Source organism: Heliangelus exortis, chromosome 2, assembly GCF_036169615.1.
Source record: "Heliangelus exortis chromosome 2, bHelExo1.hap1, whole genome shotgun sequence".
Lineage (NCBI taxonomy): Eukaryota > Metazoa > Chordata > Aves > Apodiformes > Trochilidae > Heliangelus > Heliangelus exortis.
In genome coordinates this window covers 78,818,888-78,844,083 of record NC_092423.1, presented here as the reverse complement: position 1 = coordinate 78,844,083, position 25,196 = coordinate 78,818,888, and the positions used below count along the sequence as shown (strand labels likewise).

The window sequence follows — 25,196 nt, the reverse complement described above, 5'->3', positions numbered from 1 at the left end:
TAGAAGACTTACCCACTTAGATTTGGAAGTCAAGTGTGGTTCATACATTGGAGATATCCCAGTGCCAGAGAGAGAAGGAGACCAAAAAGGGACCACTTGTTTTTTGTGCTGGGAAGGAGTATGGTAAAATGCATAAATGAAGAGGAAGCAAGGAGAAGGAGGCTGTGATGGGAGAAGTGATGAAACCAGCCCTAAGCAGACCCCTAAGAGAGAGAGGGAGACTCCCCCAGCAGGGGCATCGCACTGCTCCCAGTTGAGAACTCAGCACCCCAATAACTTCTTCTGGTCTCACACATTCATTTCCAGGGATACAGGCACTGACAACCTGAGGAAGGTTTTGTATTCCCCTTACCAGGATGTACCTTTTTACCCATTACCATAGTGCAATAACTTGCATTAAAAATTGGTGCCCCTGACTATTGCTAAGAAAGCAGAGCAAAAGATTTTAGGAGGCATTGGTTTTAAATCCTCTCTTATATGACTGGGGGCAGCAGGGGGTGAAGCAGTTAATCTGGTAATTCATTAAAAATTTGAGAATAACTCTTCATTAATTCAACAAATCCTATCAGTGTGCTTCCCTGTTTTCAGAGCCAACGTAGTGACAGCATATTGAGAAAAGGGTCAAAGATTGGTTTATAATTATACAGTAAATTGTAATGGATTTTATATCAAATGACTCAGTTTAAATGCCAATATTGTTTGGAGAAGTGTTATCTGCTAGGACAGCATCGTTTCTGAAGCAAAATTACACAATTTAGTAAATTACTTTGATGTTTGCCATTACATATGAGCTATAAATAGGATGTGTTTTGAATGGCTCTAGAGATGCTGTAGCCTATCGGCTGGAAATCAGTTTCCCAACAGATTACTGGTGTAAGCTGTACAGCCTTTTACTTTCCTGGTTTGCAAAGAAATGGGTTATGAAGATTTGGCATCTCATTAAATAACTGCACAATAGATTCATAGGAAGACTTTATAAAATGCCAATTAATTCCCACTATGAATTTGTTTGGAAATCACTTGCATGTTTCTAGAAGTGATGACAATGTTTTCCCTAGGTGATGCTAAAATCTAAAATTTAAACTTTGCCAGACTGTAGAATGTACTGTAAAGTACAGTGGCGTTCCTCCTCACATGGCTGTGCCTGTTACAGCACCTCTGCTGACTGGGAAATGTCACCTCATTAGTCTGGAGAAGTACAACTAGATATTTGAAGTATTTTCTAAAAATTATTGTAATGCAATAGCAATTTTTGAAGACTCTCTGTAAAACCTTTTCGGTAACTGATTATTGGGATGAAAAAGCAGAGTAGCCCTTTAGCTCACTACCCATGTCACTGCTATTGCTAGTAGCAGGCCAGAGGGTTTGTGCTACCGTGGTGGGAATTCCAAAGTCGAGCTGCTTGAAGTTGTACTGGGGCACTTGGATATTTAGCTTGATTAACTACAGAAATCACTTCTGCAGTCCACGTAGCTTCATTTGTTTTGCTTTTGCTTAGCTCTGCATAATGGTGTGAAATAAGCTAAATTTTTTCAGGGTAGAAGTAACAAATAATTTTTGTGCATTCAACAAATCTTTGGTTTCCTTTTTTCCCTATAACAAGATTTAAAACTAACAGCAGGGAACCATAAACTATTCTATGCAAAGTTTGAGCTGTGAGATGAAACACATGTTTTTACTGAAATCTGAGACTTGCAGATTTGATGGATCTTGGCATTTTACATGAAATTCTCACTGGGTCACAAAACTCAGGGCAGAGCTTGAAGAATACCTTGATTAAAAGTACCTCAAATATTGGGAGGGTATTGAACCTCTTATTCAACCTTTGGGAAATGAAGAGGCTTTTGTACTTGAAGAAAGAAATACCGAAGAAACTAAAATATATAATTCCTGATTCAGCCATTGGCTTCAACCCAGAATAAACAGATACAGGTTTTCAGCACATGTTTTTATTAATGTTAAAAACAACTGCTACTTAAAACTTCTAATTAGAAGTAAATTATAACAGAAGATTTAATCATCTTTTAGAATAGACTGTGTAAGGATATTGTACTTACAATTAAATCCGTTCAAAGAAAGAGCAGGAATGATTTATTAGAGCTAGTAGCCTTCAAATCTCCCTTTTGAATGAAAACTATTAAAACATATAATCAAATTTCCATGCCTACACAAGTTGATTTTAAAATAGTGAATCTTACCTTAAACTTATTATGCAAAAATAACTCAGTTTGAAGTCTGTAATCCACCTGAATATGCTTGGAAAGTTCCTAAAAACACTTGCTCAAAGTTATTACAGGGATTTTGCTTATCTACAGAGAAGAAACTAAGTAAGAAATGAATGAACATCTTTTCTTGCCAAAATCAAAACAAGCACTTCTGAAAGATGTGTTTTGTGCTAGCACTTATCTATCTCTACTCTTAACCTTCCCAAATTCCTTGACTAGACAGGACATAGTGATTTGATGCTGGAGGCGGATGAGAAGCTAATTCAGACATCTGCATCTTAAGAGGCATCTGTACACTTCCTGCATCCATCCCACATCTCATTTTTTGCCTACACAATTATGAGCCCCGAATAATATCCAGCAGTCTTATTCTCTTAGCTAAGGATACACTGAACCAAATCTACATCAACCATGTAGCAGCAGTATTACCATGGTTAAACCATCACCACAATTTAAGCACATTGGCTTTCCACACTGCCTGTTTTAAAAGTTTGTGATATTCAGGATATGTACTTGAACCCAAAAGATATTATATCTTTACAATCTCATTTTTGAGGTAATGTAGTGCTGAAATACCCTCTTTGATTTCAAAAGCAACCTACTTTACACATTTGTCTTCCTACCTATCTTTTTATGCTAAATATCAAAAGCTAATTAAATTGGCGTTTCACTGGCCAGGGTTCCTTACACTTGCATTTCTCCATTACAAAACTTGAATATAATTAAGAAATGGGATATTTAATATGATCAACACTGGAATAAAATCTAATATAAACCTGCAAAAAAAAAAAAAAAAAAAAAAAAAAAAAGAATTACATCAAGCTGAAATGCTCTAAGAATGCAACTCATGAAAGAGTTTGATTCTTCTTTACCTAAATCTGTGGGAAAGTCACCTTAGACTGGGATAACGCACCCATTACTCATTTTCAAATCAAATTTCCAAAGAGCAATAGGGCTACAAATAGTTGCCACCTCTAAATGAAAAGTTTATATCACAATAAAATTTCACATCTGTGTTTACACACTCCAGTAACTAAGCTAATGTCAAGGGCACTTTTGCAGAAAATTATTAAACTGACAAACTGCTTCAAGACCCTAAGTACTAAACAGTCAGCCCTTTGCCATTACATTGTTAAATATGATTTACAAAAAAAACCAAACAAAAAAACCCCCACAACAAAAACCCACTAGTGTAATACCTTACAAAGTCCAATTAGAAAATAACACTAAAATATGAAACAACTACAGGTGCGAGATTTTGATTCTGTGAACCCCCAACAGAAGAACTGTCATTGCACTATGAAGTTTAAAATTCTAAAGAGCTGGCCAGAATTAAAATAATAAAAAACTAAAAAAAAGAGAGTCATAATAAATCTTTCACTGAAGTAAGCCAAAAGGTTAATCTAAATAGAATACTCCCATAAACGTGCTTTAGACATGACTGCACGCTCACTAATTTGCAACTACACTGATTAGCAAAGACACACACAGGGCTCAAAGGAACCTTCTGCAGTGTCTTGACCAACCTCCCAATGATTTATGTACATACTAATAAGCAGTATGTAATCAAAAGGAGGTTTAAACTCCAGAGGTTACCACAAACCAGATTCACATAAGGATGATAACATATAATTGCTTTTAGTAACTCTGACAGACTATAAATAAGGTTATAAATGCCTCATTATAAACATGTGGCACCTACTAAAAATGGAAGAGAAATTTAAACCAGCTACATAATGATGTTGCGTAATATGGGATAATAAAAGAGGCCCAACCAAGTCAAAACACAAACTGGCCCCATCTGAAATGAAAAATAACATTAACAAATACGGGAATCCAAAATCTGTGAAGTAAATGAAGCTTTTTTCCTGTCCAATTTGACCATAGATGAAATACACTTGAACAACTAGTGCTTCTTTGAAAGAAACATTATGTACAAAATGTTTTTCAGATACAGAATATATATGCTTTTTGATTCAGTGACTAAAAATGTGAATGATACATACAAACTCCATGCTGGTCTATCTACATGTAGGATATGTATATAGTATTAGGCAGTTTATGATTTTTTAATTTTTTCTCTTGGTACATGTGATCATTTTCAGAATTTCTAAATTTTCAGTAGACAATGGTTAAATCTCTGAAACCTTAATGTTGACCAACTAACCAGCAACCATGACAACCATGGCAGAAAAAAACAATTCCCCCTGTCACTATTTACAGCTATATTTCTTTCTAATCATGTGCTTTGTAAAAGTGAATCATTCACTTTTACCTTCCAATCAAATTTGGTATACAGCTTGAAAACTGTTGATACAATTATATAAGGGGCCTCATTAAATGGAGCTGTTTCTAATTCAGCTAGCTTATTTTTCATAGGAAGAAACTGTGGCTTTAGTTGTGATGGATTTTATTTGTCAAAATGAGAAGAATAATGGTTTAACGCACTTAATCTGAGACAAGCACCCAATTATCAGGTGGAACAAGGAGCCAATGCAGGTTGAATCTAGTGACAGCTGCTTGACTTCACCTTCTCCACAACTCATCAAGGGGATTCTTGTGTTACCCTTGCTAACACTTCACATTTTTCATGTCACTTTTTTTTCTTGATAGTAAAAAAAATAGAAATAGTGCTAAAATTGAATTTTTTGGAAGGGCTCATAATTAACTTTAACTCAGGAAAAGCAAGGGAATTACTAATCAGTCGCTCGTCATTATTAAAAATTGAAAACATTTTTCTTTACCATCTGCAGGATCTGTGATAATTTTGTACTGTGTTCTTGTCTATTTATATTTATTAGGAAAGTATTAACATTTAATTACTTTAAAATAGAAGGCTTTTATTTTTTCCTGCTAACAGGAGCTACCGTGGAAACTAATAGCATAGTGCTGGGGTGAAAAGATGGCTAAATTAAGTACAGTGCGTCCAGCTTATACTGACTTCTTTTAATTTAGTGACCTATGTGAAACAATATACTGTAATTCAGATTCTCTTTGACTCTAGAAATTATGAGAGCCCGTAGGCCATGCTTAAATCTCTCTTTTTATCAGAGCATTTCACTTACAGATAAATGCCTATATTCATCGGTATATCTTCTATTTCCAACTTCTTGTAAAGACAAGTGATTGTGGAAGTGCTTCTCGAAGAGAGAATACCAGATATTCAAGATACCAGGATATCAAGATATCAGGATATCTTTCAAGATATATATTTCCTGCGTATTACCACCATTTAATTTCATAAGAGGCAGGCAGCAAACTTCAGTCATGGGTTCTGCATGTGAGTCGGCACCAAAACCATCAGCTTCACGTGAGAAAACCTTGACGACATTATCACTTTGCACTACGACTCAGTTTACCCAATCAAAAAATTTGAGCATGCTAAGGTTCCTAATATAAGCCTGAGTCATCTGCTAGCAAGGAGGAGAAAGAAGAGATAAAGGAAGAAGTGAAAAACTCTGTCTTGGAGAGACTATGGCAGAAAGAAAACTCTGAAACAAAGAAAAAAACACAAATGGCACCTAAGGCAATCCTGACAAACAAGGAGCTACTGGGATAAACAGCTGGTCTGCAGGCTTAAATACCCTTCCAAAACTAGTCTTGAGATAGCTGGAAATTGAAATTATAATCTCCTTAGAAGAAAAAGCAAGAGGAAAGAAAATGCTTGTGTTTGAGGAAGGAACTAATATCATAACTTTTGCTCTGGAAGGCATGTGCTTAACCATGCTTGTTGAAGGCAATTGATGCTTTGCTTCTGTTCAGAAAAACTGAGCTGCTAAAAAAATCTCCTGTCCAGATTTCTTCCCTTGCAGCTAAGTGCCTGCTCAGAGTGATTCAAACCTTTGCCTTGCCAGATTTCTGGACAGGTCATTTCAAGTTGTTCCCCATCCATGCAATGAGATAATTGCACTTCCCCCCCTAGGGGAAGCCCTCTGAGGACAAATGCTGGAGGAGGATCTAGGGGCTGCACTTACAGAGCCTGTATGGATTCCTAAGGCAGGAGTTTGTGCCCTCTCTCAAAGTAACAAACAAGAACAGTTTTTAAGGAGACAGGATGAACAATCAACATAAGACAGAAAGGCTCAAGGTATTACGTTTACTCCTGTAATACATATGCCATTATTTTCTCTGGACTCTCTTCAGGCTGTGGTGGCACTACTGAAATAATTACCTTCCTGCCACTTCAGCTTGGGAAGGCTGTCAGGAAGCAGGAGGAACTTGTTCTGTTTTTCTTTGTGCCTACCACCAAGCTAAATTCATTCTTTAAGAAGCTGCTGCAGGAGCTATTTTTCCTTTCCCTGAAAGAATAGGGGGAAGGAATTTAAAAGGGGCAGCAAATGAGAACTGATTCAGATACAAGCCTGCTTCCTAAGAGCTGAAAGATGAGAGGTGCAGCTACGAGCCTTGTTTTTGAAAGGAGCTTTGCAGAACACTACCACTACCAAGTCTGCATTTTCAAAGCAAGAACCAATGATTTGTAATCTGAAAGGCACAAAACCTGGCCAAAGCAAGCAGCTGTGCTCTGGAATGTAACGACTATTAAAACCAAAAACCTCACAGTATGAAAACAGGCTCAGGAGTAAAATCTTGAAATACCACTGACTTTGATTCCGTTCTTCAGAGTCACCATCCTGCTCTGCTCTCCCTTCATGGATGTCCAGCACCCCTGATGCTCCCCATCCCTGGGAGATGCATCTAAGCACACATAGGCAGGTTACTGCCTACCACTGGTTGGTACCCACTCCTCAGCAGTTAACAGTCTGGGGGCTTGCTAGCACACACATCCTTTCTTTCTACAGACATTCAGGAATATTTAACAAAATACTGTGCAATGGAAAGAATGTAATCTGTAGCTTAGTATCTTTTCTTTAAATAACCTAACAACATGCATTCCAGCTACAGACAGCATGATTAGTGTCACTGGCACTGCTAAGGTGTGCTGCTGATGTTCATTAGCAGTTTGCCACTTACTACTCAGAATATATAGGCAGAATGTTCCCTGGAGCAAGGACACAGACAACATAACCAAGAGACAAACAAGTATGTTGAAATCTGAAGTGGTGCTTACACTTTATTAGATCTGTCAGTAATTCTGTCACTCAGCAGGATGCAACATCCACCTCATGTAATCCTGCATCTCTGCCCCATTAATCCTGTCTAACAAGTATGAGGTGATAGGTGGTGTAACTAAGGAAATAAAATTAAATATAAAAATCTAAATTTAATAAACACCATGCAGTTTATTGAGACACCCTCAAGGAAAGAACCTTGAGTCAGCCAAAGGACCATAATCTTATCACTTGTATCCTAAATGAGGCCTGACCACAAGGGGAATTTATTTCTGTGGAAGCACAGATGATAGCATGTACTCTGATACTTCTATGACAGAAATGAGAATTTTTCTTATATAATATAGTAGGAAAATCATAATAGAAATACAGGCATTTAAAAACAGGATAATAAAAAGATCTTAGGATTTTTTTATTTGTAGCATTAAATTAATCACCACATTAATATTAGAAATCAAATTGAATGAAATCACAAAGTAAAAAATGATAAAAATAGTTTAGCTTATGTTTTGCACTTTAAACAGGACATCTTAGGGGAAGGGGAAAAAAAACCCCATGCATTTCAGGTTGGTGCTGTTTTGACAGCATTTCTGTATTTCTGGAGAAAAAGCACCCTCCTTGAACTTCATAAGGGAAAAGTACAAACAATCTTAAAAAGATTGCTATATATCAAGAAAGAAATAAACTCTACCACTCCCTGTGTGCCCTGTGTCTAACATAAATCACACAGCATGCTGTCAAATTTCAGAAAAAAGGCTTCAGAAGATGACATTGTCCATCTCTCCAAAATGTTTTTCCATTTTCCTACCAGAACCACAAGATAAAAAACCAACCAAACAAATCCTCCTTCTCACTGCTTCATCCTTACACCAGACAAGAGAGAGCAGAGGCAGAGCAGAGGATTCCTACCACAACATATCTGTGTAGGGAGCACATCTGCAAGAACACTCATGGCTAACCAAGAATAAAGTGACCAGTAATCAAAGTGTAAACCATGCCTACATCTGTAAACTGTCTGCACTATATTGAATAAAGCTATTAATGCATTACATATAACCAGAGTGTTTTCTAACAGCATAGAAGATGGTAATAAAATAAGGACCTACAGATGCAGCAAGTGGCATGCAGCACAGAACTGTGCTTGCAAGGGCTATACAGAGCTTGAACAAAAAATATTGAAAGATTCAAACCTGTGACCAGTTCTCTGATTTCCAAATCTGTAGTCTTGCGAAGTAACCGTACTAATGCTGGGATACCACCACAGTTTTTCAGAGCAATTTTGTTGTCATCATTTGCCTTCCCATACACCAAGTTTCTCAAAGCTCCACAGGCACTACGGTGGACTTCTGTCATCCGATGGTCCAATAGGTCCACCAGTAATTGTATTCCGCCTTGTCTTCTTATCTGAAACAGGCCAAAGTAACAATCATAAACTTAGTGAATAATCATCAGTATTACATATGCTACCCAATGTGATTAAAAGGTGGTTTATGCTCACTATGCTTCAGCAAAGGTATGCTGGTAGCCCCCAGAAGCTGCTACATTGCACTGCTTTGGTTCCCTGTATTATTTTTAAAATGGCAATGTGACTGTACAGTGACAAAACTGAACTTTTGTGAAAGCAGAAAAAATTTAGTCAAGAGTGTTGCCTCATCGAGATCTCTCAAGGTTCAGCAAAGTTTGTCTTGGCAAAGTTTGCCTCTGTTCTGAAGAAAGATCTGCTTCAGACTGTAACACATCATAATCAAAGGAAAATCCACAAAACTATGGCAAACAAACAAAACAATCACTTAATGTAGTAAAGTTTTTAGAAGTCCCTTCTTTTATATTTAATTACTGGGAATGTGAGCAGGTACTGTCATCTCTCCAAGGATGTTAAACCAATAAAATTGGGAAAAGCAAAGTTGAAAGTTGAAAGGAAGTCTGCACAAACATAAAGACAAGGATAATGGCTAAATCATAGAAAGATTTTTGTTATGACTGAGGGAGACTCTAAGTGATGCAGGAACAGAAGTCATACTAATTTCTAAGGTGGCCTATAAAAAAAATTGCTAATGCAGTATTTTATATAAAACGTCATTCTAGCAAAAGCACAAAACTGTTTAAGGCAAATGATCAGGAAGGTCAAGAACACTAAGAACAATTCATTATACAATTTGTTGGCAATAAATCCATCTTGATTATTCTTTGGCACTATTTGTCCCTCAAACAGTAACACTCTGGATCTATTTTTAAGAAACTAGATTAATTCATAACTAGCATCCAAGGACTATAATGCTTTAGCTTCAAATACGTTATACAAACAACTCAGTAAAAAAGTTTTTCCACATGCGTTGTTGGGTAAGGCGCAAAGCAAGCCAGGCACTTTAGCTGGCCAGTTACCTCTAGTAATATTTTGCCTAAGACAGTAAAACAAAGATGATTAGAAAGTGTTTCTAAAACTGCAGGGAAAGATGAAACATTAATTTTAGCACCAAAGTTTTCAATGAAGAGGTTTCAAAATTTCTGAAGTTCTTGCATGGACGTATGTTCTTGAGGCTTTTTACAGGGGGGAGGCTTCGGAATAGGAAATAGCTAAACAAAGCACAGTAAAATTTATTAGAAATTCATGCTTTATCTACTAACTTCAAAATGCCTAAATACAACCTGTCTATGGCAGTTCATTAATCTAATAAAAGCTTAAACAAGGCTAGCTACCAGGTCCTGCACCATGCAACACTACATGGTTCGGAAAGAATATCTGGAAAGCTGCCAGGCAGAAAATGACCTCTGGGTGCTGGCATACACCCAGAATATGAGCCAGCAGTGTGCCCAGGTAGCCAAGAAGGCCAACAGCATCCCGTCCTGTATCAGGAATAGTGTGGCCAGCAGAAGGGAACTGATCATGTCCCTGTACTTGGCATTGGTGAGGCCACACCTTGAGTACTGTGTTCAGTTCTGGGCTCCTTACTACAAGAAGGACACTGAAGTGCTGGAGTGTGCCCAGAGAAGGGCAACTAAGCTGGTGAAGCATCTGGAGAACAAATCCTATGGGGAGAGGCTGAAGAAACTGGGGTTGTTCATTCAGTCTCGAGAAAAGGAGGCTGAGGGAACACCTTATTGCTCTCCACAAGTACCTGAAAGGAGGCTGTGGTGAAGTGGATGTTGATCACCTCTAGCAAGTAAGAAGCGATAGGACAAAAGGAAATGGTCTCAAGTTGTGCTAGGGAAGGTTTAGATTGGACACAATGAAAAATTTCATTACCAAAAGGATTGTCAGGCACTGCAATAGGCTTCCCATGGAAGTAGTTGAGTCACTGTTCTTGGGAGGGGTTTAAAAGATGTGTAAATTTGGTGCTAAGGGACATGGCTTAGCAGTGGATCTGGCAGTGTTACGTTTATGGCTGGCCTTTATGATCTTAAATGTCTTTTTCAACCTAAATGATTCTGTAATTCTACAGTTCTATGATTCACTGAAAAAAAAGACTGAAAAATTATTCAGTTTCTGAGGTTCCAAAATTAAGCTATAGAAATTTAGTCAGAGATAAAACAGAAGTTCTCTCCTACCAGCCTGTTTGCATATTCTTGTTGCTGTAATAATAGCAAGACCCAGCAACAGAGCAGTTTTGTAGTTAAAAATAGCATACATTGAGATGTTCCAGTGTTAAACGGTTTTAATGTTTACACAGTTACAACACACCTTTGGGCATTATATCAGTATATCATACCCAACTTTCTGAGCAATATGCAGGTCACCTGGAAAACTACAGCAGTTGGAGTGTACAGACACCTGAGTGGACATTGGTATTAAATTCAGGCAGAGAAATTTATTAATCTTTTTGAGAGCCATGCTTCTGCTGCTCAGAGAAACTGTGATACCTTTCAGTTTAGAAACCAGAAAAAAAGATCACAGAGAAAAGGTGCTGCAATACATCTCACCAGACAAAACTTTACCCATGTGAACAGGGTGACTTCAATGAAATAATTTGTTCCTTTCCAAGCCAGGAAAAAATTATCAAGTATATCTTGCAGAGGTGGGGAGCAAGGCTTGCTTACTTGATTGTTCTTACAGTTCATCATTGACGTTCTGAATAAATCCTTCTAATTAGGTTTACAGAACCAGGGATACTACACAAAAAGCCACCCACATGACAAACTAGATTGAAACAGACTCAGTTCTCCAAAAGGTGAACCAACCACTGGCCTTCACACTGCAACAGCTGAAAAGAAATAAGATCTGAGAGAAGAGAGAACAGTTAAAAAATACACAAGTTGTTCTGGTATGATGAGTAATATCAGGAACAACAGAATGAAAAGAAGCCTGCTGATCTTTGTAAATTGTATTTTTAAAGCACAGTATGGTGAGTGAATATTTTAATTGCTTCACGGCTAAAAAAAGATTATGAATGAGGAAAAGTATTAACTCCATAGCAAAAACCATTCTGTGCACTACAATTCATCTGAAGACTCAAGGAGCTCTGCCTCTGTCTGGAGACATGCTGAGCCTGTGATGTTTTCCCCACTCTCCCTCTCAGACACAGCCAAGCAGCACCTCATGCTCCTCAGCAGTTTCTCAAGCGGATGATCTCAAGTGACAGGTTTTGGTATCTTCTACTTATTTCTAAGGGAAAATGTGTGGTTCTGCCATGTTCAGACACTATTCTGGAGCTGCACCTTCCCTTTTCAGTATCTGACAACACACCAGTATTCGGCTCATGCAGCTCCTCCTCTCCCAAAGAACCTGAAGTCAGCAGCAGACTAGCGTGATTCAAAGATACTTTCTGAAAAGTGAGGGCGTTAAATATTAATCTAATGCAATTCTGACAGAAAAAAATATGGGTGCTACAACAGAAATGAAACATTTATTATGTAATACTTTACCTCACTTGACAAGATTACTCAAATTCTACTGAAGAAAAAACCTATTCTTACCTGGGAAAGATAAGACTTATTTTCAAACTTTATTTGAATTCCCAGGCTTGAATACCTGGCACAGTGACTGGGTCATCCAGGAAGAGATGAAGCCGATTCTTCAGAACTAGGAGTTCAGTTCTGATGCTGTTCTTCATCACAATTGCTGTCTGTCTTTGTTTTTCCAGCATCTTTGTGGTTTTTTCCTCTATCTTTTTTCCTCTATTTTCATCTATCTTTTTTCCTCTATCTGTTTAATGCTTTATTCTCCAACAGGTTTGACTATGCCTGACAAACTGTAAGACTGTGATGGATGTTACCAGAATCTATTCACATTTACGGAAACCAAGGCAAAGGGAATTTCAGTCTTTGTTCAAGTCAGTTATGGAGTTAGGTCACAGCCTGGAAGACAATTCTGACCTAGTGAGTCTCCTGGGGCAGATCTCAGCTGAGCTAAGTTGTCACAGCTCCAGCGAGTTCAACAGTAAAACTGCTGCCAAATGTCTTTGCCAAGAATACTGGGATGGGTGGATAAGCAGCAATTTTTACCAATGGGGCATCAAATCCCACTCTCCCAAAGGCCTTTTGATAGGTACTTCTATCTCTCGCCTGACTTTATATGAAGAGAACATTTCTCAATGCAATATTTATTGACACATCAGTGGCTGCTGCCTTGCTACATCTAGGAGAAAAAGAAAACAGAATACACCAGAGACTGCTTGCCTGCTACAACCAAATAATCAGCACAGTACCAAGCTACCAGGAGACAGCAGAGACCAACTCTTTTCTCACACAGACCAATCTCAGAGTAGCCACTTCTAAGTCTAAAGAATTACTTTCAACTCTGCAGCACAACAGAGTTTGAACAGTCATATTCTAAAGTTTAGTCTTCCTGTCTTGAATATATTACCTCTCCTGTAAAGCTGTCTCTTCTCAAAATTAAAAAGAACTGGGCCAGAAGTATCAAAAATGCTGCGTGAATCTGTGTTGGGCTGTTTCTCAAGTGACTCTTTTAATCCATAGACATGCTTAATTTCTGAGTGATTAGATATTTAATCTCCCAAGAATTACATGTTACTCTACCAAGAATTACCAGCCTGTAGCATATGCATTGGTAAAAAAAGTCAGAAATACATTGATGATATGTAACTGAAACAATATAGAGATACTTAATCATAGAATCATAGAATGGTTTGCACTGGAAGAGACCTTAAAGTCCACGTAGTTTCAACTACCCTGACATGGGCAGGGACACATTGCACTAGACTAGGTTGCTCCAATACAAGAGATTGGATTGATGTGTTGAAAGAAAAGAAATGTACAATATGAAGGATATGTAGATACCTGGAATGTAAGGGCACCAGTGTTTTGAGGACATCTGGTCAATGGCTGTCCAGCATATGAACAGAGATCAGATAGGAAAAGCAGTAAACCACATCTATTGCAAACCCTCTAGAAGAAGCGATACTAAAGACCAGGTTTGCGAGACCACTGGTGAATGAGCCACTGAAGGAACTGCTCCAAGGTTTGGAGAGGTTTTATCAGAGTTTTTTTAAGCGGTAAACTGGTGGGAGGGGAAGGAATGAATGAAAAAGTTATCACAGTTCTTATGGGAGAAAGCATACTTACGGGATACTTTTGGGTCATTGTGGCAATGTGCAAAGCTTATGGGATGTTTAGCAGGAAAATAGAGAAAGGTAGGAAAATAGAGAAATCCATACGCATGGGGGAGGAACAACACAAGAAAACAGAGAGAAAGCCATGATGAAAGGGGATGGTCAGCTATTAGTAAGTTACACTTCAGTATGCTTGTCTGGCCACAATGAGGGTGGTGAGACACTGGCACAGGTTGCCCAGGGAAGTTGTGGCTGCCCCCTCCTGGAAGTGTTCAAGGCCAGGATGGATGGGGCTCTGAGCAACCTGGTCTAATGGGAGGTGTCCCTGCCCATGGTAGAGAGGTTGGAACTAGATCACCTTTAAGGTCCCTTCTAACCCAAACCACTCTGTGATTCTATGATTCTTATTGACATAATTCCTAACAATTTTCTTGTATGAATTCAGTCTACATTATGGATCAGTGTAATGCTAATGAACGAGCTGGAGTAGCTAATGAGCATGGCAGGAGATCTGAGAAAGCTATCAGACACTACAGATCCAGGGGACAGATACTGATAAGAGCTGGGTCTAAGGATCTTCTACTAGGCAGACCAAAGGTCTGAGGCAGCTGCCAGTGAGAGCTCTTTGTGTCTACACATGTATGAGATGAGATCTGCCAGCAAGCTTTGAGCCTGCTTAGCCAGAGAGTAAGGATCACTTTGTTTGTGTGAGTTCTGCTTTGTGAGCACAAGGTGCCTGTGCAGGCAGAGTTCTTAGGTTTGTGCTGATCTGTTGTGTGACCTAAGCTTCTTTAACATACGTTAACTCACCAAATGAATAGGGACACTTTTATTTCTAAGGAAAACTGTATCTAATTTATTTCTCATTCACTTATTGTATTGGTTTTGTAGATATGAAATTCAGGTTAGCATATACTAGCCTATGCATGACATTTTAATTGGGTTAAATCAGCCTTACATAAGCTTACTGAAGGATACAGAGCTAGATAAATCACTATCTGGCTCGTTAAGCTAGTCTAAAGGAGAAGAGAGCACCTTCTGATGCAATGCCATAACACATCCTGCTCCACTTCCAAGCAGCAGTTCAGAGCCTGATCCTCATCATTCTTAAGACCACTAACACTACTCCCATAGTTGAGAAGACATGTTTCATGCCACATTCAAGCACTGTTCTCACAAAAAGGAAATGCTGGAGTCAGTGGATCAAATACGGAGCTCCATTTAAAGAAAGAAAATTTCAAGGACCTCTCCTGACATGTATTTAGCTCCCTTTAGGAAAGATATATGGATGTACAGCTTTTGGTTTCTTCTCTCTGCTCTGTATCACAATAGTTCAATATAACCTCTAGTCTTTTTGAGACTACTGTGGTCAAAGGATACTTACTGTGTTCTTAAAAAAAATGACAAAAGCACAATTTATGAATACGGGGCCTCTCAGGAAAAAAAAAAAGCGAAAGTATTATAAGAAATACTGCAACCTTCTTAATTTACCTTTTACTTTTCATTTACAAATGCATGCCAGAACCTGCACATAGAGTAACACAGCTTGAAACCAAATTATTCAGATTTAAGCAGTAGCAGCATTACAGTCCATTGACAGAACATGCCACACATCACTGATTCGTACAGGAGCCACAGTGTCCTTCAGACTTCTGTTTAGTATCTAACAAATGGAATTTGACCGGCTTGCTTCCACAGGGATGGGGAAGTTTCACCCCAAAAGTGAGGATAACCATCACTGCCAGACTGAGCAGAATTCATGCTTTGACTTAACAATGAAAAGTATTATTTTCTCACATTTAGGAGGACAGATAGCATCTCAAGTGTGTACAAAATATAGCTGGGCAATCTTCCTCTGTACCAAGGTACTGGAAAACCGACCCTGAAATTCATTTTGCTTAAGGCTTAACAACAACAGACATTAAGTAAAGTAAATGGATGTTAGCTGTTTGACTATTACTACATTTTTGAACTCGATTTTGAAATAAAAATTATTCTTTTCCTCTCATCAGCAAAGAACAGAAGGAAACCTCTCACTTTCAATCACTCCATAATGGAAATTGCCTTTTCCATGCCTTGGATAGCTGTTAAAATCATAGATAGATATATAAATAGGAAGAAAAGCGAAGCTTCAAATTTTAAACATTTCAGCCAAAGACTGTTACATAATGAAGTATTCCAACACAGTCTCAAAAAATTGCTGTGATAGAAACCAAAACACTCTTCTTCTTACATTTATACTCAGCAAGTGGGTATCTGAGATACTGCTCAAATTTTGCCAGTAGGTATAACTGGAACATTCTCTTTTGCATTTGAATACTGTGCCTTACAAAGTAAAATTTAATGGAAACAGAAGAGGATTAAGAATAGATGACAAAAACTGTAAAGACTGAAAGAGTGATAAAGTGTCTTTAAAAAACCACAATCTCCTCTTCCCAGTAAGACATTAAGCGTTCCACTATTAACAGCTCCACGGTACTAATTTGAAGAGTAATTCATGGTTAAATGCTTACTTCCCACATTTTTCTTGGTAATCACTTTTGAATAACTCTTCATTCAAAGAGGGAGAAGGAAATTTAAAAACAATCATCCCTTTTTAGACATCACAGATATTAATTGCCATCTTAATTGACATAACACACCGCATCATCCACCACTTACTCTGTGACATTTCCCTTATTAAGAAAGCATGTTTCAATATAACAAAATACAAGTGTTTAAATACATGGAATTACCTGTAATGCCACTGTGTTACATATGAAACAGAACTAAAAAAATAACAGGTTAGCACAGGTAATGGTGTAAATATAATTGTATGTATAAATCCAACAGAACCTAAACTAGAAAAATTCAATTTAAGCCTGCTTCTGTAATTTCTTAGTAATAATTGGTGCTTAGGTGCCAGTTTTCTAACTAGTAGAGTAAGTGCTTATTATTTCACCTGCGGGAGTTGGAAGAAGGTACAAATGAACAGAATGAAATAGTAAATGCCTTTTTAAACTGGCAGGGCAGTGTCGTGTTTCTGAGACACTCTGACTATGGAAACCTTGCTCCTCTCAGGCTCAGCATTTCAGCAGATGTGTGCACCCAGAGAAGTCCAAGATGTCACGGCCCTGACAGCAACTCGACCAACACTGACTCATTGTTCATAAAATTATTACAATATTCATAAATTTATTATTATTATTATTATTACACATAGTTTCTAGTTTTGAAATTTCAATTCCAAATCCACCCCACGAGACCTTTCTGTTTCTTATCTTTTCCTATTTTACATGACTAAAAAGACTTTCACCTAAGGGGAAAAAAAACACTGCATTTTTCAGAGAAGAATTTGGAACATGGCCACGGCTGGGTGGCTTTGGAGGGCTGACTCCTAAAACTTGAAAAGGAGGTGGAGGAAAAAAAGGAAATCACCATCAAAACAGAATATGGGGACTGTACTTAGTGTGATATGTCTCGTAAGATAAAGTACTGGTTCAAACTTTAATTCTTCCTCACTATTTATTCTGATGTGCCAATGGAACAGCAGGTAGACAACACAAGATCCGTACACTGCAAACACACATACGATTTATTACAGACAAATTTACCTGTAACATCATAGGATAATTTAGCCTCATTAGCAAAGTAATTTCCCACAAGTTTTAAAAAGTGCTGAGCAATTTTAGCTTAAAATAGAGTGGAATGTTATGCAAATTGGTGCATTAGCTCCCAAGTCTAATTTGTTTAAAGAATCTAAATCAGGCTTTGGATTTAGGTCCCATTTAAGAAAGGTTTTGTAGGACTGTCATTAAGGACTTGTTGGATCAGACACAAAGGCAACATAAAGCTGTGAAGAGGCATAATTTAAATACATTCAACCACTGTTAGATATAGAATGTTCTGCTTTAATAAGTAAGAATTGTTCCCTGTGTTCTTAACTGCAGCAAGTAGAGAAGGAAGGGGATCTTTTTTCTGTGTCCACAGAAATAAAGTGGGCGTTTAGAGGAATGGCTGTGCCAGCACACAAGAATACAAAGCATAGGGTCAATACTCAGAACTTTTCTTCTGGGAGTAGATACTCTATTTCTGTTATAGATTATTCCTTTGTTTTGCCCTGTGTCTGTCAAGTGACCTCTTTAGATCCTGGGATCTGTGTGTGGAGTTAAAAGAGACCTGAAAACAAGTTCTGAACAGGAAGAGAGTCAAAATCATATTCTAAAATTGCCATGAAAAGGTATGAATAAATGTGCTGCTTTCTCAGACAGTAAGCTTTGATGTATTTGGCACTGTTTTTTCATGCTTGGTAGGAAGGCTGTGTCTATTATAAATCAAGGCTTTAGGATGATTTTAATTTTTACCAAAATAATTTCAGACTAGGTGTAAGTTATTTACCACACTAAAGCAGTTGTCCCCTAATACTCTTACAAAACATTCCATTTGTAGGTTGCCACCAGTATCCTATTTGAAATCTGGACATCAGGCATTAATGGGATCATACAAATAACACTCCTAACTGCAAGTGTTGAGCTGACCTAAAGTGCTTGCTTGATTTTGAAGTTATCAGAAAAGCAATTTTCAATCCCCTTGTTAAAAGCAATATATCCTAAAATGAACTGACCAGGACTGACCTGCATTAGTCAAGATTCTCATCTTATCAATCACTATGAGTATAATCTAACACTGAGGAATACACCCAAATTAGGAAAAATACACACAAATTAGGAAAAATATACACAAGCCAAAGCCTTTAGAAGGCACTGTAACTAATTGATTTTAATTCAGGGTCTTCACTTTTTGAAACAGTCAAAAAGGGCACAGTACTGAAGAATGTTCAGCAGTGTGCATTTCATAGATAATGTAGCAGGAACCTTCATTTTGGATGCAAAAGACATCGACATTACTCAAGCGCTGTTCTAGTCCTGTCTGAAGTTAAATGAAAAATGATGATTAATGCCAAGGGTTTGGATCACTTACTTCCTGGTATTTAAAAAGAATTAAGTCATCTATTTGAGAATGAAAGACTACATTTATTATTGAGGTAAAAAAAATCAACATACACATACTTCACTTAAGAACACCCTGGTATCCCTATAACCAAATTTCTGGTAAAGTAAACCAGATACAGAAAATTCATCAATTTTTTTATGTAAAGGAAAGGTAAGTTTTTAGAGAAATGCAGTAGGTCAGTAGTTCAAATACTATAAGAGTAACAGAGGACATCAACTTATTTTCAGATGAAAATTTCTGAAGTGGGCAATTAATCATATTCAGTTAAGTGTATGATTACTGGGATTTAGTCAATGGGAACACAAATAAAATCTTGGAATAAGGCAATCACCAGTAAGAGCACAGAAAATTATTTTTTTTCAGTCATTGAAGATGAACAATTCTAATGATTTGGCCCTAACTGGTAATCAAAAGAAATAATTTTCTGGGACTTGCAATAGCTATCTCTGGTATTTTGCCTCACAAAATAAACATACTACTTCTCAAATTAAAAATACCTTTACAATTTATTAGATCAAGCATCACACTGCCACCTGATGACATTCCTGCTCCCATGACACTCTCTGCTGTAACTTTAACAAGAGGTATTCTCTCCTTATAACTTAAGTATTATCCTCCGAAGAATTTCTGTCACAGGAGAATTTTCTGTATAAAAGCTGAAGCATTTGGGGGGACAGCTGCTGGCACAAAAGCTAATGAATGCATTCACACAATATTTCTCTTTCATAGGAACTCTTGCTAATACAAACTCAGGAATATAAAATTAAATTATTTTCCTAAAGTCAGAAAGGTAGCCTGTGGCACAACTACAACTAGAACCTGTAATTTAAGAGTTTCAGTCAAAGCAGCGCTGCAGAATCTTGTCCCCATTTCGCCATTCACATGAGTATTAGAAATGGAGTATAAATAAGCACAAGTAAATCTGCCTCAGTTCTGATGTGCTTTGTAACAGCCATAGTTCAAGAAGCAAAATTACACACACAAATATATACTACAGTGTGTGCATATACATGTACATATACTTACACTGGTTTGAATATTTTTCCCCCTTTGTCTACCTCTGGTTCTCACTGCCTTCTAAAATCCACAATTTCCTTCTGGGTTTTTTTTGTTTTTTTGTTTTTTTTCAAATCTCCTGTCCTCTTTCAAAGAGAGGAGGACCAGACCTTCACACAGTATCCAGGACTTATGTTAGCACAGATTTGCAGAAGGCCCCAATGTTCCATTTTGGCCTCTATTGCTCTACTAACACATAACCTTCCATAACCTTCCATTTGCTTGTTGAACTGCCAGTAAGCTACAGAAGACACTTTAGAAAACCTGTCCAGCTTAACTCAAGACCTCTCTTTTTCAATCACCAGAATACAGAAAAAGTACACAGAGATGAGGAACAAGCAAAATCAGCATCAAAAATCGTGCCACCTTACTGCCAATGGACTAAATCTGCTTACTGCTCCATAAAGCTTCTGAGTTCCAGTAATTTTTCAGTAGCTTTTGGACACAGGAAATAGAAAGTCACAGTTGCAAAAAAAAAAACAAAACCAAACCCCAAAACAAAACCCTCACCTGAAGCCCTGTAATACTTCTGTGTGTGAAGCAACATTGATATGTTGCTACATCAGCAGCATTGCTACAAACTGAGACTGAGATTACATCAAGGACTCTGGTTCAAGGGACTTGAAATATTTTTCTACAGTGGGTGGAAAGATAGGTAGGAATTTTAATTTTGGAACCTCAGATATCTGTATCCCTCTACAGACTTATTCCTTCTACCACAACCATTCTCAGTAGTTTAGTAACAGCCATCTCTGTATTTCTGAAACACTTTGAAGATCAGCTGATGGTCTTTACCTTAGATGTTTCACTGGCATGGCCTTCTTTTCACTACTATAATTCACCTTATTGAAAAAAATTTGCTGTCAACCTTTTTAGTGCAGGTATGTTGAGAAACCATCACATTACAGATATTGGTATCAACCTCTGTTATTTTATTTCTGTATATAGTGTGCTAAGTCTTACCATGGCTTGCTTATTAATTATGTCAAACACCCCTGTTTTTCAGTGTGCATTACCTTTCTTTCTCTACCACCTAAGATTTTCAAATAGAAAAGATACCACTTTTGCAAATGCTCTAATACAACCAGGACATTTTTTCCTCAGACCAATGGAGAGTGATTCACTGCACACAGTGCAGTGCTCATACTGCATCTGCTGCATGCCACAGAAAGCAGCAGGAAGGCATTCATCTTGGGCACATAATGCTGATTTCTTTTTTCTCTCCTCCTAACTCCATGAAGAGTATTATCACCAGATGTTCACATCCAAATTTTCTGGCTAATTGAATTTATTGCCTAAAATTCTCTTCTCCTTGCTTACTTATTCAGAGGTGAACTCTGGCTTTCCAGACCTGAAAAAGCAACCTCTAGCCAGTACACCCATCCCCTGCAAGACAGACACTGTGGGACTGCTAAACCCACATAAATAAGAGTTCTAGACAACGCTTTGCTCAAGATCTTACTCACTCCCTTCAGCCCACAAGAACACCAGTGTCAGGCCCCAAAACAGCAGCAAAACAGAGGTCAAACTCAGTATTCCAAGTGTGTTTGCAGACACAGGTAGTGGTTTGCAATGTAGTATATAAACAGGAATAGAGTCTGGATAACAACAGTGAAGCTGCATTTATCCATATGAAGCATGGATAACTGCTTAATAATTAAAACCAAATATTTTGGCTCGTTTTGGCTCTAAGTAATTGGTGCTGTGCATTTATTAGTATCATAGAAAAATGTATCTTAAAAAGAACTTCTGGAAAGAGTGGGCAAACCTGTCCATTTTGTTATTCTCTAGAGAGGAACATGAAAACACTGTAATGTAGTGTGTGGGGTAAAATTACTGATACATATTCTCAACATTAAGCCCACCACTTGTAAACTAATAATGTTTTCAGTTACTTTGTAAATTAAATCGATTCAGTGTCTTTGAGAGGTGAGAGAGAATGATGCAATGCTACAAAATTACTGGAAACAACATGAAAACAGCAAGTAAATTGTCTCATTTCTGCTAATCTACCACCAGCTCAAAAAACCAACCACAACCTGATGTTCCTTTATGTTTAAGAAATAATACACTTTACAGGACTGATTCTTTATTCCCAGTTGAGACTATTTTTCAACAGGAGTACATTTGAAATGTGAATGAAACTCAAAGCACTAATCAAGATCCTTAGCAGAGCAGAGGAGGAGAAGACAAGAAATGGCCCTCACAATGTGCCAGTACTTTCTTGTGCAGTTTTCAGTTAATATCATGACTCTCAAATTTCCTTTTAACAGAATACTATCTCAGTGGGACTTATCACTAATTCACTTATTGAACGATGGTAGTATTTTCCTACTCTCACATGAAGTGAAATATATGCCACGTGCATAGTAAATCATTATTATGAATCAGACACAGAATCCTGATGATGAAATCAAGAATAACCACGGTTAAATTACCCAGAGGAATCCCACAGTGTAAAATGCAGCTCCTTCCTACAGAATGCACAGATTGTGGGAACAGAGCACATCACTTGGTGACACTCATTAACACTCAAGTTTTAATAAATGTAAAGACTGCGCACAAACAACAACACACACTTTATAATCAGAAGATATAAATGTCATAAAAAGACATGGATTGTGAAAATGACAGAGAAATGCACTCAGAAATGCTTTTGAAAGCAAAAATTACAGTTTAAAATTTAATTCTCTGATAGAAGGTGGGCGTTTATGTTGGGGTCTTTTTCTTAAAAAAAAAAAAAGTAAAAAGGCCTATGATTTTACAGTTCACCTTGTTTATAGAATTTATTAGTGAAGGCACCATATAAGCAAGAAAAAAACAGACTGTGTCCTGATAAATATTGTTTAGTAACTCAGTGTTGGACACTGCATTTGAGAGAAACAGAATTACAATAGATTAATACTAGTGAATGAAAGCCTAGAGCGTGGGTTTTATTAGCATCATTCTAAATAATAATGTTTGAAGACCATTAAGAGACTAAGTGTTCTTAACAGTTTTAACACAGACTGCTGTGTCAGTACCTATGCAACCATTTCTATCTCATCTATTTTAGTGAATATTAAAGAGGGAAAATGCATAGCCACAGGCTTGTATTATAGGCAATGAGTTATTGCTCAACTGATTCAGGCAATTGCCAACTGAATATGGAGATAGTATAAAGGGACATCCAAAGCAGACATACTGGACACTTCAAACTAGCACTGTAGTTACTGAAATGCTATCAAATATACTCTTCTTGCATATCTATCAATAAGAAAGGGCTTAAAGTGCAGAAATCGTTGTTTTACTCAGGAGAAACAGACCATTTAGTTCTGCCTGCCCTAACACTGAAATACATTTCAAGCTACTGACTGTTGGAATAAACAAAATGGAAGGGAATAGGGAGATATTGAGTGGTTACAGATGTCTGAAGCTGGCATCAAGTGGAGGTGATTTTAAAAAAAAAAAAAAGAAAAAGGAAAAAAAAAACAAAGAAAAAAAACAGTGAAGAACACAAAGGTTTCTTTGAAAAAAATCTACGGAAAGAAGCTGAGAGGCTATGGAAATGATATCTTGATTGTGGGAAAAAAGGATTTGTTTCTATGAATCTAACAAAATACATCCATTCTTCATCTGTTCCAGGTTTGTGTTGTATGAATCTTCCAATAGGACAGACGAAAAGATGTCTTTGGCTCCTATATTCCACTTCAGATTGATGTGACTGCAGTAATGCCACAAGATGCACAATGCCAGGCAAACTGGAGACAGAAAGACCACTGGGACACAGCATTGCATCCTCCACCCTCAGCCCGGGATATGGGAGAAAGCAGTGATTTAGGACACCACAAGAGAGCCTGTAACCAGTGTTGTGTGGCGTGAACCCTCCCTGTCTCACTCAGGCAACCTCCCAGCTCCTGAAGCAGCTGCTGATGAAAAAAGAAGTACCCAAGAACACTACAATAGGGGACCTGGGCAATCTTTTCCCACAGTCATTGCTCAGTCAGGGCACACATCTGCTCTCAGGGACATCCATGTCAAAGAGCATTAACCACTTTTGGCACCATTTGGGTATATTTAAAAGCACCCAGAATGAAAGCAAGGAAGGACAGCCCTCACAAACATTTTCAACCTGAAACCATACAGGTATTCATATTGACAGGTTGTTGTTACCCTTGAGAAGAATAAAAGGAAATAATCAAAGTAGAATAATAAAATTATCATCCCCTTTTTATTGGAGAGCCCATGGTCATTCAGGGCTAAAAATGGACCTACGGATTGAAATGTAGTCAAGTACTTTCAGTATAAACCCATTTTATTTCAGGCATATTCGGGTATACAGCTTGTACCTCATCTGTTCATAATTTATGAGATCTTCACATATTTACCTCATCTTTCTCTCCTCTCTCTGGCTACAATGAAACACAAACATACAATTTTTGGTGCTTCAGCATGGATAGAGTGGATTTGAACCACAGGTATGCTAGAGAAAGCTAGATACTGAGATTAACAAAATTAACTGGTTTTGACAGAGTTTGGTTTTGTAATTATTATCATCCCCCCAGTTGAACAAATCTCACTCTGATAATTACAGGTCAGTTGCACTCATCAAAGCATTCTTGAAATGCCACCAGTTTGAAGCTCTTTGTGAAAACAAAGTTAAAAAGATTCATTCCTCCCTACAGAGGAATGAAAAGTGTCATTCCTCATGCTGAAGAATAAAAATTTTGAATGCAATGGTATAAGAAGTAATCATAAAGCTATTTGTGTACTTTTTCTTACTGTGATGAGTAAGACTGCGGTGCACCTGATGGTCGTGGTGCAGTTGATGGTGTGCATGGAGTTACACCTAACTTTCCTTGTTAATGTAAAAACATTTCCTTGACTGACAAGGTGCAAGGAGTAGAACATCTGGATGGAAAAACTATTTCAATAATGAAAACCAAGACAATTTACAAAAGAGAAATCAAAGGGTCATTTCCAAAATATTTTTAGAGTAAAAAATTTAAAAATATAATAGCATTTTGTATATGAATGACTGAAAGTTAAAAATCCCCAAAACAATACAGCATACGTTGTCGACTTGTTAGAAAACAGACTAGAGGTCAGTAAGAGACTGAAAGTTAAGTCCTGTAAAATAACTGTTGATAAGGATTTATAAAATTAAAAAAAAAAATTCTTACATAAAGACTTTCTGGGCATACCACCGAGTGCTACTTTATTTCATTACAGCAATTTCTACTAGCAAAAACTACACAGATTTTGTCTTTGGAAAGGATTGTTTGACATTTACTAGCAAGGGTGAATATGACTGCCCAGGGTGATGGGGAGACAGACACAAGTGGTCCTGCAGGCAGTACTTGAAACAT

The 25,196-nt window shown here is 37.5% G+C and overlaps 1 protein-coding gene across 7 annotated transcripts in view; it reads right to left on the bottom strand.

Annotated features, from left to right (window-relative positions):
• CTNND2 (catenin delta 2) overlaps positions 1–25,196 on the bottom strand; it is a 630,944-nt gene that overhangs the window by 132,037 nt on the left and 473,711 nt on the right. For all 7 annotated transcript variants that reach the window (XM_071736667.1, XM_071736669.1, XM_071736668.1 and 4 more), the window contains one exon: positions 8,485–8,698. In XM_071736667.1, the coding sequence (XP_071592768.1) occupies positions 8,485–8,698 (214 nt within the window). The remainder of the gene's footprint in view (positions 1–8,484; positions 8,699–25,196) is intronic.